We start from the raw sequence: 13,126 nt of genomic DNA on the forward strand, positions 1-13,126 counted from the left end.
ATGGTTATGCCACCTGTCTCATTACTCCGTCTGAACATCACCTGTCATGATCCTAGTTAACAAATCAGACTGGTCGTTTTAAACGTTTGGTGTATAAACATAGGTGTACATACATCGTTTAACTAATCATGATGTTAGACATGTTATACTATGCTGCTGTATTTAAATTTACAATTCATGTACGTTTTTACCTATAGAAAACGTTAAATCGAAAAGCAGCTCCCGGCGCCACTACACGCTTTTTGACTATAAGTTGTTATTTATCGAACGCCGCCACAGTGCAAAGGTCAGTAAAGCGCAAGCAAAATAATATGTATCTTACAAGACCAATAACTGTTATTTACATTGGTCAAAGTTGCCAGACGTAATGGACCTCAGCAAACAAACATGTTTGCAAAGCGACGAGACCCTTAAGGCTGGAACAGGACAGACACAGGCCGAATTGACGGTTGTAATGGCTAAAAAACTAAATTAACATTACTTATGTGAACAACTACAGAAACAAACACAGTAGCCAAATGTTTAAACATAAACTACCTGTTACCAGCATGCAGAATATTGCAATTACGGTCTCTTATGTGTTTTTTATAATATATATATATATATATATATTCGAGCTCTTATGATTTTATTCATGAAAACTTATTACGTTTATTATTTCATTTCCATGTTATACTAAAAAGGTCCTGTGTAGTTCTGCGCTGTAAATATATGCATGTACATATATATATATATATATATATATATATATATATATATATATATATATATATATATATATATATATATATATATATATATATATATATAAATATAAATATATATATATATATATATATATATGTATATATATATATATATTTATGTATATACTCTATTGAACATTCAAACAGGTTTATTGTGGTATGAGTGAAATTGGCAAATTGCTACTCGAGGGTAACAATCTGGTATATGAAACTATTCTTATGTTTTGAGATGGTTTTACTATAGGATACAAATTTACTATTACCCCCACCTGCACTATTTCCTTTGGATGTGCATCTTAGCATTTAGTTGGTTGATAGGCGCAATATTGTTTTATTTTTGTTTAAATTGTTTGAAAGTGTTACAAAGAACATAAAGGACATTTTTGTGTCAAATATACTTAAATGTAACAAAACATTTTGTATACCATACAAAATATGTTAATTTATTTATGTGATTATTAACTTATTTTGTAGAATATATAACCTCTGGCTATATGACTTTATTATCTCATGCAAAATTAACAATTTTAAAATCAGATGTTCCATTTGAAAACTAAACACATACCTGTTATGTTGATTATTATGATAGCTTTTATTTCTGTTTTGAAAACCCCGTATTCGAGAACATCTCCGTGATTCGTTCGATTCAATCGTTTGCTGACGCACGAAAGTAATATGTCACTGACACAATCACAATGGGATAGTATAGAGTTAGGATAGAATGTAACATTACAGTTATTCTTCCCGTCATTCGTGAATTTTGCTTGACTTTGAATCAGAAGTAGATATGGCGGTGCTTTGTCTATTGTGCAATTGATAGTCAACGCTGAATACTCTTGCAATGTGTTCTTATCAACCTCCAATTTCATACCTGAAAAAATAAAACTAAAAAGTAAAGTTCGTTGTTAACTTATTTGTCTAAATCACGCACAAACTGGAAGTTTGGATCAGTGTTGGTCGCTTATTAGTTTTATATTTTATTAAAACAAAGACCACATCATGCAAAATAATAGTACATATGTTTTTCACATAGCTTGGACAATAAAATATGGCTCACCCATCAGTCGTATGATATTGTTTAAAAATGATTAGTATGACATTTTAATTAAATACTAAGATTTTTACTAGAGAAAAATTCCATGCTATATAAATTAATATAAATTAGTTCCAGAAATTCCCCAAACTACATTACAATAAGCAACATCAAATTTCCGAAATCGTTGACAAAATCTCTTATAAAGTACCCAGTCAGACAGGTAAGAGACTTATATACACGAAAAACATAACTTATAGCAAAATAATGATAGCTCCCGCTACAATTATTCACCCCTAAAACACGTTTAATAATCACTTACATGAGACTTTTTAGGATGCATTTAAAAAGAAGCTTAAGAGTGTCCGTACCATTGCGAATCCGATGAATAAAACGCGTATTTATCCGAATTATTTGACGTTGTTCACTTTATTATCTCATACATTCGTAAAACAAAGTATCAGTAAATAATCCATAACTTAGGTAGTATAATGAGCATTAAATAAAAGTTGTTTGACGCGTTGAAATAGCTTTTTTGTATGTTCATATTGTAATCGTCAACGCTCTTATATACGAGAATCATTTTCTTTACATATATGTTTTTACCATTTCGAGCGTATGTATTTTGTATGTCAATGTTATGGTATAATGTCAAATATTTGCACCTGACATACATTTAGAAGTAGAGGTCTTTTTCTATGCGAAAATACATGGTATTTTGACAACACTTCAGGTCAGAATGAACAAAAACGATGTAAATTTGAAGTGTTACTCGGATTTAAAATCAATACATACACATCTATAACAAACATAAATTTTGTGTGATAAACCTTCAACTACTTACTTAATAATTTATTACTGAAAATAAGATCATAAGAACACACAAATATTAAATGACTGGAGGGTCCCCAAGAATTACAGCGATCAACTATCATCTAATAAGATATAAAAACCGTGTTTTTGCACCTTTTATTCAAATGAAATAAGGTATTATAAGTAAGAACCATTGTTTTGGGGTATTTTTTCATCTTTTTCGGTAAATAAAAGCAATTGTATAAATTGTGGTACTTTTTTGGGAATAAGAGTTATCTTGTACTTATTTTCTAATTGCCGAAATCCCTTTCTTCGAGTACATGAAGCTAATGGACTAGCAAACACTCATACGTACTAAGGATATGACACATCAAATTAATATACCTTTTGAGAATAGGATAACACAGTGAGAAGGCAGTGATATGCTATGTTTCGAGAAACAGGCTGTGTGAGGGTGTAACAACAAGGACTACTTTAGGGGAAGAGGGACGTTGGAAATAAAAAAGACTGGAACCTGGCATTAGCGTACGTAAGAAGACTGGTAGTTGGTATAAATGTGCAGTAAAAATGAATGGACTGGTATATGACCTTAATGGGCATTAAGAACAGGATTGACAGGTACCTGGTATGAACGAACATTGGGAATAAGGAGGCCTGGCCTGCGACATAATCTTAAACTGAGAAGGTCAGGTATCTGTGATAATCGTATATTGAACATGAAAAGGACTAGAACCGGGTAAACGTTTACATGGGATGATAAGGACTGCAACCAGACAAAACTATACGTGTTGGACGCGCTTTGCTGCAAACAGGCAAAAACGTACATTTGGGATGAAAATGACCTGTACCAGACATAAATGTACATCGCGGTGAAAAGGACTGGTACATGGCATACATGTACATTGGAAAGTGGTAGGACATGTACCTGGCATAAACATACATGGATAATAACGAAAAATTTAACTTGGCATGAACGAACAATCAGAAGTTGAATGATTGGTACCTGGCATTAACGTACGCGGCAGGATGAAGACCGGAATCTTGCATGAACATGCATTGGGAAGGTGGGGGATGAAAACTCTGCCTAACTTAATTGAAAATAAGGAAGACCTGTACTCTGCCTTACCTACAGCAAGAATGAGAAAGACCAGTACCAGGCATAAACTTACTTTGGGAATGAGGAGGACTGGTACCGGGCATAAATATTCATTGAAAATGACGTGAGGTTTAGAACCGGAAATTAATGTATATTGGGAATGAGGAGAATCAATACATGTCATAAAGATGATTTGGGTATTGAAAGGACCGGTACCTGGCATAAACGTTCCTTCGGCACGAGGAAGACTGGTATGTAACAAAAAACGTCCATTGAAAATGAGGAGGACTGGTACCTAGCATAAATGTATATCGGGAATGTGGATGACTAATATCTGGCATAAACGTACTTAGGGAATGAAGAGGACTGGTACCTGGCATAAAGCACATAAGGATGGTGGGCGACCGGTACCTGGCATAAACGTACAGTAAGAAATAACACATAGAATACACCTGCATTTGGAATGATGAGGACTGGAACAAGGCATAGACGTACATTGGAAATGAAGTGAGGACTGGAACAAGGCAAAGACCTATATTAAAAACGAAGAGAGGACTGGAACTTGACATAAACATACCTGGGGAAAGAGAAAGACCGCCAATTGGCATAAACGTACATTTGGAAGGAGGAAATCGTGTACCTGACATTAACGTTCATAGGGACAGGTACCAGGTAGTTAGTGTTAACGTACAATAGGGACTAAGGTTGACAAGTGCCTGACGTAAACGTATATTGGGAATGATAAAAACTGGTACTTGGCATGAACGTTATAGGAAATAAGGAGGGCAGGTACCTAGTATGAATTTATTTTGAAAATGATGAGCACTTGTAGCTGGCTTAGCATATATTGGAGATGAGGTTGGTCGCTACCTGGCACACACATATTTTTGGGATTGTGAGAACTGGTACTTTGCATAAAGCGTATATTGGGAATGATGAAGACTGGTACCTGGCATGAACGTTATAGAAAATGAGGGGGTCAAGTACCTGGTATGAATGTATTTTGGAAATGACTAGGACTTGAAGCTGACATAAAGGTATATTAGAGATGAGGTTGGACTGAACCAGGCACACAAATATTTTGGGAATGAGGAGGACTGGTACCTGGCAAATCGTATATTGGGAATGAGGATGATTGGTACCCGACAAAAATGTACATTTGGTTCTGGAGGTCAGATATTATAAACGAAGAGGACTGGTTCCTGGCATACACGTTTATTGGGAATGAGGGAGACTGGTACCTGGCATAAACGTATACTAAAAATAAGGAGGTCAGGTACCTTGCATAAACGTTCATTGGAATCAGGAGAACTGGTTCCTGGCATAAACGTAACCGTGGAATAAGGAAGACTGGTGACTGGCCTGAACATACGTTGGGAATGATAAGGACCGATACAGTGTATAATCGAACAATTTGAAGGAGAAAGACTGGAACTAGAAATAAACATACATTGGATATGATGAGAAATGTTACCTGGCATAAACTGGCATTTGGAATGAGGAGGACTGGCACTTGGCATAAAAATAAATGTTGAATTAGGAGGGTTGGTACCTCGCAAAAGCATGCGTTGGAAATGAAGAACATTCGTACTTGCTATAAACTACAGTAAAATGAGGAAGACCAGTGTTTTATTCATGACTTAAATGTCTATGCTCATACCGACTACCGGTGTTGTTCTGCATGCAACTGGCAACCGACTAACTTAAAGCAAAAGTATGTTTTGAAACGGAACGACTATCACTAAGATAGTTTTCACTGTCTTCAATACAGTGAATAAGTGCATAGCGTTATTTAAAGAATGGTCCAGCAGTTTTTAGGCGGATAAAACGACTCTCAGCTGATGACGTTTCATTAACAAATAGCCAAGTTTCAATGAAATTCGTGATCATGTTAAATTATCAATGTTCGATATAAATGTTCGACCATACGCAGTGTTTGTTTGATGCAATAAACATTTGTACTCTAAACGACAGTCGAGAACATTAAACGCTTTATCAAGGAATTAAATGCTTGGTGTAAATGAAATGTAGAAGCTAAATTTGAAATACATTTTGACTATTGCCATATTAATATTATGCTTGTCATTTCAAAATCAGTTGCCTCGGATTGAAAAATCCTGGTTAATAATTACTTTAGAGAAATTGTTTTAAACTGGTCCGTCCATTTTTGACAAATTTCATTATATGCCAACATATGAATAAGGCACAAACACATTAAACTGTGTGGTCAAACGAATAATACATTTAATAACTCTGATTTTATTTTTGATTTTTTCCTATTAAAACCAATTTTAACCTTATCCAACCGTTTCAGCAAAATAATACAAGGTATCATGTGGTTTCCAATGTATAATTGCAGTTGACAAGTGATTTGAACAATCACACAACGTCAATCGATATTTCAATCAGCAGTTCATGTTTTTATCTCCTTTCGCGTGCAAAAAACCATCGCAATAACAATTACACATGCATACATATCTCTTACAAGCTGTGAAACACTTTCATATACTAGATAGTTGAAAAATGAACATTTTGGAATTTGCACTTTTATGTCATCATTATATAATCGTGGTCATTTTGTCGAGGCTCAGGGGGTTCCAAACATGTTTCAATACATGTTTTTCAGTGATTTCCTGAGTAAACACAATTCATATTGTTAAAGGAATGAGTAATGCCCCGTTCTCACAAGTGGAAATATTTCTAAAATAAAGCCTTACCCTTAAGTGAGGTTCATAAGATAAAAACCTACCGTATAATGAACAAAACGTTAGTCCAAAAATAACTATAAGTGTATCCATGTTTCGTCTATCATTCCTTCATAAAAGTAAGAATTGTTATGAGAATACACCGTCAGTTTTCTTCCAGCTCGGTATGATGTTTAAGGTGTTACTGCAGTATAAAAGGCATGCAGCAATTGTTTATTCAAATGAATTGTTTAGTAATGCAATATACTGCAAACGTTCAACGTAAAATTAATAAAGATTGCATGTAATTAGCACAAAACGTTATTTTCGTTTGTTACGTATGAACTGACCTTTGATTAATGTTTAGGAAGCAGCCTCTGAATATAACTTGGTAAAAATTAACTACGAACTTGTAATAGAAGTAGCTCCGAATATTTGGAAACAACTTTGTGACTTCGGCTCATACTGTGTCTTAACGATCCGCTCTCCCACCGCAGACATTACGGAATAATGTTAATGCCCAAGTCCAGTAATGAATCAGGACATCGAAATATCAGATATTATTTTATCCCTATTTAAACACTTCTTGATTTCGTGGGTGAACCTGCACAAAGAATTAGTCAGTTCGATTAAATTTTGCATGACACTTTGCGACGACTTTCTTTATGAATATAATACATGACTAGAAAAGACATAAACGTTTATCTGAATTTGAAGTTGAGGACATATTTATTGAGCCTGGGTAAACATCATGAGTATTGACAAAAACATCAGACTTTTATATCATAAGGTACCGACTTGTGGTTGCATTGGTATTTATATTTTATTGATAATGAAGTTAATTAATAACAATCATGCAACTTTTACTAGTTTGTCTGGTAGCAGTAATTTACTTCCTATTTGTTTATTAATTGTATCTTGAATCCTAGTTTAGGTAATTATGGTAGATGTTACACTAAACACTATTCTGTTAGTGCCTATTTGACATTTAGAACACACATTTAGCCGTATAATAAGTATGATAAGGCTATGTGTAGAACATGTATGAGCATAAAGGTGAGCTTTGTCAGATGATTGCCCGTGTATAATTGATTTTTCCTGAATAAGTATGTGCTGTTTCTCCGGCTTGATAAATTTAAGGTTGTGTTTGTATTAAAGATACATATGGACTGAGAATGCGTTAAACCCAGTTACCTCCTGTTTACACTAACAATTTCGAGATGGTAAATTACCATTTATTTCTAAAGATAGTTGAGTTTGGAAAAGAAAATATGAGTTGCTAAAATGTCATTCATGCTTCAGTGGTTGTCTCGTTGGCTGTATGTTAGTCCTGAAAACTGTGTCTTTTAACGAAATCGTAGATTAGGGGTACAACAAATTCCTGCATTTTCCATGTTAAAAATGAAAATACTCATACACCGCTTAGAGAGAAGAAATTTTGTACATCAGATATATAATTAAACGAAACAAAAATTTAAACAATTTTAAAATTGTCATTTTGCTCAGGAATTGCACGTTACAACATTTGCACTGAACATGTACACTTTTTTAACACCCCACAACTCGGCCGTATTGATATTGTTGAAGCGTCTGGTATAAAGACACAGACTGTACCACCTTAAACATGAAATCAATACCACGCTATATTACTTCCTTGCCGATGGTTTGTTATTCTGATTACAAGTGACATTTGAGATGAGCTGCATATGGACGTAAATATACCAAAAACCTGTGTACAGTAAGTACAACTCTTTCAGTAACTTTTTTATTAACTGCATGTTAATTGTTATATGAGACAAACAAATATTTAACGGTATTTGTCAGTATTAGCTCTCTAATTTATCTCCATAATCACTGTTGAAACTCTTATTTGATGACCCATATTGCAAAAACAAAAATGTTATTTTTATCACACCGGTTAAAAGAATATAAAACAGTTGACCGTTTATCTGTGGACCTGGTCAATATTGGGACTTACTGTGTGGTATCATCTAGTGATCGTGCTTTTATTATGTTAAATTAATTTAGAACATGAGCACCTGTAGACATATACATCTCTTATCACTAAATATACCCTGTAAGTTCAGTATAAAAGTTCATGGTTATTGACATTTATTTATACAAATTTAAACATACAAATAACGAAATTCTGATTATATTTTTTAATTTCGGCGCAATAACACGAATGAGATTTAATTTTTATTAACATATATATATATAGGGAAAAGGGAAATGATTTTCGATACAAGTATGCACACAACCCTTAGTATAAGTATTCAAATCTAATATTTACCCATCTTATTACATCTTATACATGTGTTTCAGACATTTCATGTACATTTGTGAAAAATGGAATGTTTACGTTTATAAGTAATGGGTAAGGAATATATTTTTATCATCAATTTTGACTACAGACATTGGAGCAACAGAAAACGTCCAAGAGGGCTCATTCTGTTATGTCATTCTTTATTCCTCAATGAACAATAATTTTGCTAAAAGAAAATTGTCAGTTTACCTGCTATTAGTGTACAAAATAAAATATTACCCAATAGAAAGGCAGAATTGTTTACATTTGACTTAATTATCACATTAAATTAATCGCTCGACATGTTTCGGGCCTGACCACGTATAATTTGATAAATGCATTTTAACAAACATTATACCAAGCTTGAATTGGAACAAATTTATGAATTACTTTCAAATACTTTCAATAACGACACTTTTACTCAGCAAAAATTTCGTGATTGTTTGACCTAGCGGGATAATCTGTTTTATTATTTATTTATTGGCAAAAAATTAATTAAAAAATGAACTCATCGTATTTTAGTTTTTAAGATTTAAATAATCATTTTTGTTAACGAACAAACGACCGTAATTTACACAAACAACAACAACAACTTAAAAGAGCCGCAATTAATAAACAATAAGGTACTTTTAGTATGAGTTTTGCTTTGACAGTTGTTAGTTTCAAAATCTAAAAATTCTTATTTATTTTCAGAACATGCAGCCAAAGATGAACCACTTTGTTTTCATTTTAGCAACAGGTCAGTATTCATTTTTTTCATTTTGGAAAGAAACCCTTTTCTATCGACAAGAAATCGGTTTTTATTTATTTGACCTTTAAATGTTATGTGTATATCAACAAAATATTTATTAGTTCAAAATCAAACTAGGCAACCAAGTTTAAAACCTAAGATAAAAACATAACACGCTAAAACTGGAGAGTTGCTCTAACTAGCGAACACATATAACTGTTTTTTTAAAAAAAAAATAACTAATATATTTTAGAGCCCTGTTAAAGTTTTGGGAATACTCTATAATTATCCACCCGTCATTAATTCCATCCGTCTGTACGCATTTTGATGGTAATATGTGTTTTTAGTTGTTGTACCCATTTGAAGAACCATAAATGTATAATCAAAAGGTCTTTAGGCATCTGTCATATGTATTGTGATTGGAGCTGAATATAAGTCAGTATTGAAATTGATATTTGTTCAAACAGGCAAATGTTAAATCTGACACTACCATACAGCATGGATGTTCATGACTATCTTCCCTTGGTTTACATTCAAAATGGTTTGTCTATTGTGCATAAACATGTATATAATGATAAACACCCGATTACTCTTTGTTCATAATTAAAAATTTATCTTAAAAGATCGATATAAACAAAACGTTTTCTGACTACTGTTTCCACGGCAAGTGGTATCAGAACTTTCCATATATTGACATTCTGTACGTCATAAATGGGATATTTGAATAGACTTTTGCAAAGAGCTGCTGCCTTAATCTATGCATATGTTAAGCTCATGTATACCTGCAGGCTGTAACAGTGAAAATTTTACGCATACATTTTATTTATGAATCTTCAATTTTGTATTTGACCATATCCCTTCGTTTCTATTATATGTGCGCGGTGTATGGACTCTCAGTTCTTTGATTATAGTCTTATGTTAGACTGTTTTGTCCTATACCAGGATGCACATAGAATTTTAAACAAGATATCTTCGAACCTGATTGTTTAAAGTCTATTCAAGTTAAGTCAAGTGAACAGTTTATTGGGTAATTTAAGGCCACTGGCCCAAAATACATAACATACAAGAAAGGCATGAGTTGTGTTAGGGTAATTAATCGATACAAGCAAAGTGTAAATAAAATTCATGATAACTTCCCCTTAACCATTAATGTTCAGAAGGAGATGGTATACATAATAAGTTAGTTTTCGTAAATGTTCAGATTGATTTGTGTTTAATAACCTATAAAACTCTTCTAATTCATTACCATTAGAATACTAGAATTAGAATAAATATTGCCTTCGTATATTATTATATTTACAACATATAAAGAAAGCATGGTATTCACAGTCTTAAACAAAAATGTTAATATAATCTAGAGGAAACCGACAAACGCGTTGTTCTCTTTGGGTATTATTATGTCTACCAGTTTCAACAATTTATGATTTGAACATCTAAATTTGCTAAAAACTAATTTGTGTTTGTAAGGTGTGTCTAAAGATGAATAACGTTCCACATTTGGCAAAGTTTTGTATTCTTTAAAATGAAAACACCGACTGGAAATGTTGATAGATTCGTGCAAATTTTGGTTGAAACAAACAATAACTCTCCGTTTAAAAACATTGGTAAATATATTTATATCGCCATCATCTTGAGATATCCAGATATAACCGAAACCATACATAAAAAGCATATTCTTAATATAAGTTGCCAAGCGTCCAACTTCATCCAACGACTTCAGCATTAAGTAACATTGTTTAGGGTATTTATTATTAGAATGTTAGAATGCAAAAATATCTAAAACAATTTATAAAGGCAATCTTCCATATTTACCATAATATCATACATGTATTAGTGCTTTTATTTACACCGATATGCTTTCTACAGAAATCGTTTTGAACATATTCAATCTAAGGCCAAAATGTATAGCCCCAAATCTGGGATTCATAACATAGAATAGGTTTAATCATTGTGTTAAACATTTTAAACAGTTCTTTTGTTTGAAAATAACCAAAAGGTTTCTGGTAACGTTTAATAGCAAAAATAGCTTTTAGAGCTTGAGCTGCTAGTTTGTCTTGTGCTGGTGTCCATGACAACTGTCGCCTAAACAATATACCCCATGTATTTATAAACAGATGTTGTTTTTATATCTACGCCACGAAAGAACCATTTCTCATTATTTCGTAAAGGGCCAACATTTCTCAAAACAATTATTTCAGTCTTATCAAGATTGACCTCCATACCGGTATCTTTTACGTTTAATTGTTGTTGCAATTTAAAAACCGTTTCCTCACAATTAGCTACGTCATCTGCCAACATAAAGCAAATAATATCTGGCATGTCATTTGTAATGAAAATCCCAGAACCACAATGTTCTCGTAAAAGGGTTGATAACTCATTAATCAATAGGACAAAAATTGTCGAACTTGACTTATCTCCTTGTCTGGTACCGAAATTACATGGGAACAAGTTTGTTGCACCATCTGGTGTTTTAACACATGAATTTTAATCGTAATACATAGCTTTAAGAGCTCTTAGAAAATACCAAGTATACCTATATTTTGGAGTGATTGGAACAGTTTAACGTGGTTTATTTTGTCAAAAGCATTACTAAAGTCTACGTATAAACAGTAGAAGCGCCCTCCCCTTTTGATAGATATTTCTGCACCATATCTTGTAAACAGAACAGATAATCGACTGTTGAGTAATTACGACGAAACCCAGCTTGACATTCATCAATTTTATGGTTGTCTTCAACCCAATTATATAGCCTTTTATTAATGGCACCTAAAAAAAGTTTGTACAGTGTATTAGTTATAGATATCCCCCGTTAGTTCCCCGGTACAGTATTGGGTCCAGAGTTGTACACAGGACATATGATACTTTGCCCCCAAAACTCAGGAAAATGCCAGTCGAAAGAATGCTATTAAATAAGTGTAACAAAAAAGGTCCTATATCAGAACAAGTGTATTTATAAAACTCACAAACCTCTAAAAAAAGGGATTCCATCTAATCCACAGCTTTGTTATTAACAAGATTAGAAGTAGCAAATTCTGGTAAACGGATCGTTAAGAAGGCTAACACTATGACCAATTAAATTATGGTTATTTTCAGTATTAGGATCAACTAACACAGCGTCATCGTCATATAGTAAGCTTTTGAAATAATCAAACCACTCATTTGGAGAGGTACTACACACAGTCTTTGGTTTCTTCGTTCCAAGTTTCAGTTGTTTCCAAAAAGAGTTGGGATTAGGACTGTTTACAAGGTTCAATCTGTTTCTACGTTGATAGTCGTACTGTTTCACACAATAACAGTTCTTAAACGCATTGCATTTATCATTGTATATTCTTAAGTCATACATATTATTAAAACGGCGAATGAGCGTAAAGCAGAGTTTTTGTGTTGTATTAAGGTGTAACAATCGTTATCCCACCACGGAGGTTGATCAGACTTATAATTTGCTTACATTTCATACATTCCTAAGCTTTATAGTATATTGCTGTTGACTAATTTATATATTTACTTATTTAAAGACTGTAATATTTCAAGTTTGTGTAATTGAAGTTAAATGCCGGACATTGTTAGCAAAAATATTCTTAAACGAACTCCGCCAACAGTATGTTTCTGTTTTCGTTCTACTACTACTACTTATACCATTTAGCAATTCTCTTCTTTTTTGGAAATATATTGGAAAAAAATCCGACAAAGCTATCATATAATCAACGGTACTAACTCCG

General features: G+C 33.1%; 2 protein-coding genes across 11 annotated transcripts in view; one reads left to right on the forward strand and one right to left on the reverse strand.

Moving 5' to 3' along the window:
* The window catches only part of LOC128233749 (uncharacterized), a 34,772-nt gene extending 27,730 nt beyond the window's left edge, over positions 1 to 7,042 (reverse strand). Inside the window, exons 1-3 of one of the 3 annotated variants that reach the window (XM_052947574.1) lie at positions 6,723 to 7,042; positions 6,438 to 6,577; positions 1,312 to 1,617 (exon numbers count right to left, since the gene is read on the reverse strand). In XM_052947574.1, coding sequence (XP_052803534.1) covers positions 1,312 to 1,617; positions 6,438 to 6,486 — 355 coding nt within the window. In that variant the 5' untranslated portion in view covers positions 6,487 to 6,577; positions 6,723 to 7,042. Of the gene's footprint in view, positions 1 to 1,311; positions 1,618 to 2,150; positions 2,256 to 6,437 lie in introns of those variants that run through there. The other 2 variants (XM_052947575.1, XM_052947576.1) reach the window with 2 other exon arrangements.
* The window catches only part of LOC128233755 (uncharacterized), a 99,832-nt gene that overhangs the window by 38,448 nt on the left and 48,258 nt on the right, over positions 1 to 13,126 (forward strand). For 6 of the 8 annotated variants that reach the window (XM_052947600.1, XM_052947592.1, XM_052947593.1 and 3 more), the window contains exon 2: positions 9,371 to 9,416. In XM_052947600.1, coding sequence (XP_052803560.1) covers positions 9,371 to 9,416 — 46 coding nt within the window. Of the gene's footprint in view, positions 1 to 8,002; positions 8,111 to 8,430; positions 8,450 to 9,370; positions 9,417 to 13,126 lie in introns of those variants that run through there. The other 2 variants (XM_052947595.1, XM_052947598.1) reach the window with 2 other exon arrangements.

This window comes from Mya arenaria, chromosome 5 (assembly GCF_026914265.1).
Source record: "Mya arenaria isolate MELC-2E11 chromosome 5, ASM2691426v1".
Taxonomy (NCBI): Eukaryota; Metazoa; Mollusca; class Bivalvia; order Myida; family Myidae; genus Mya; species Mya arenaria.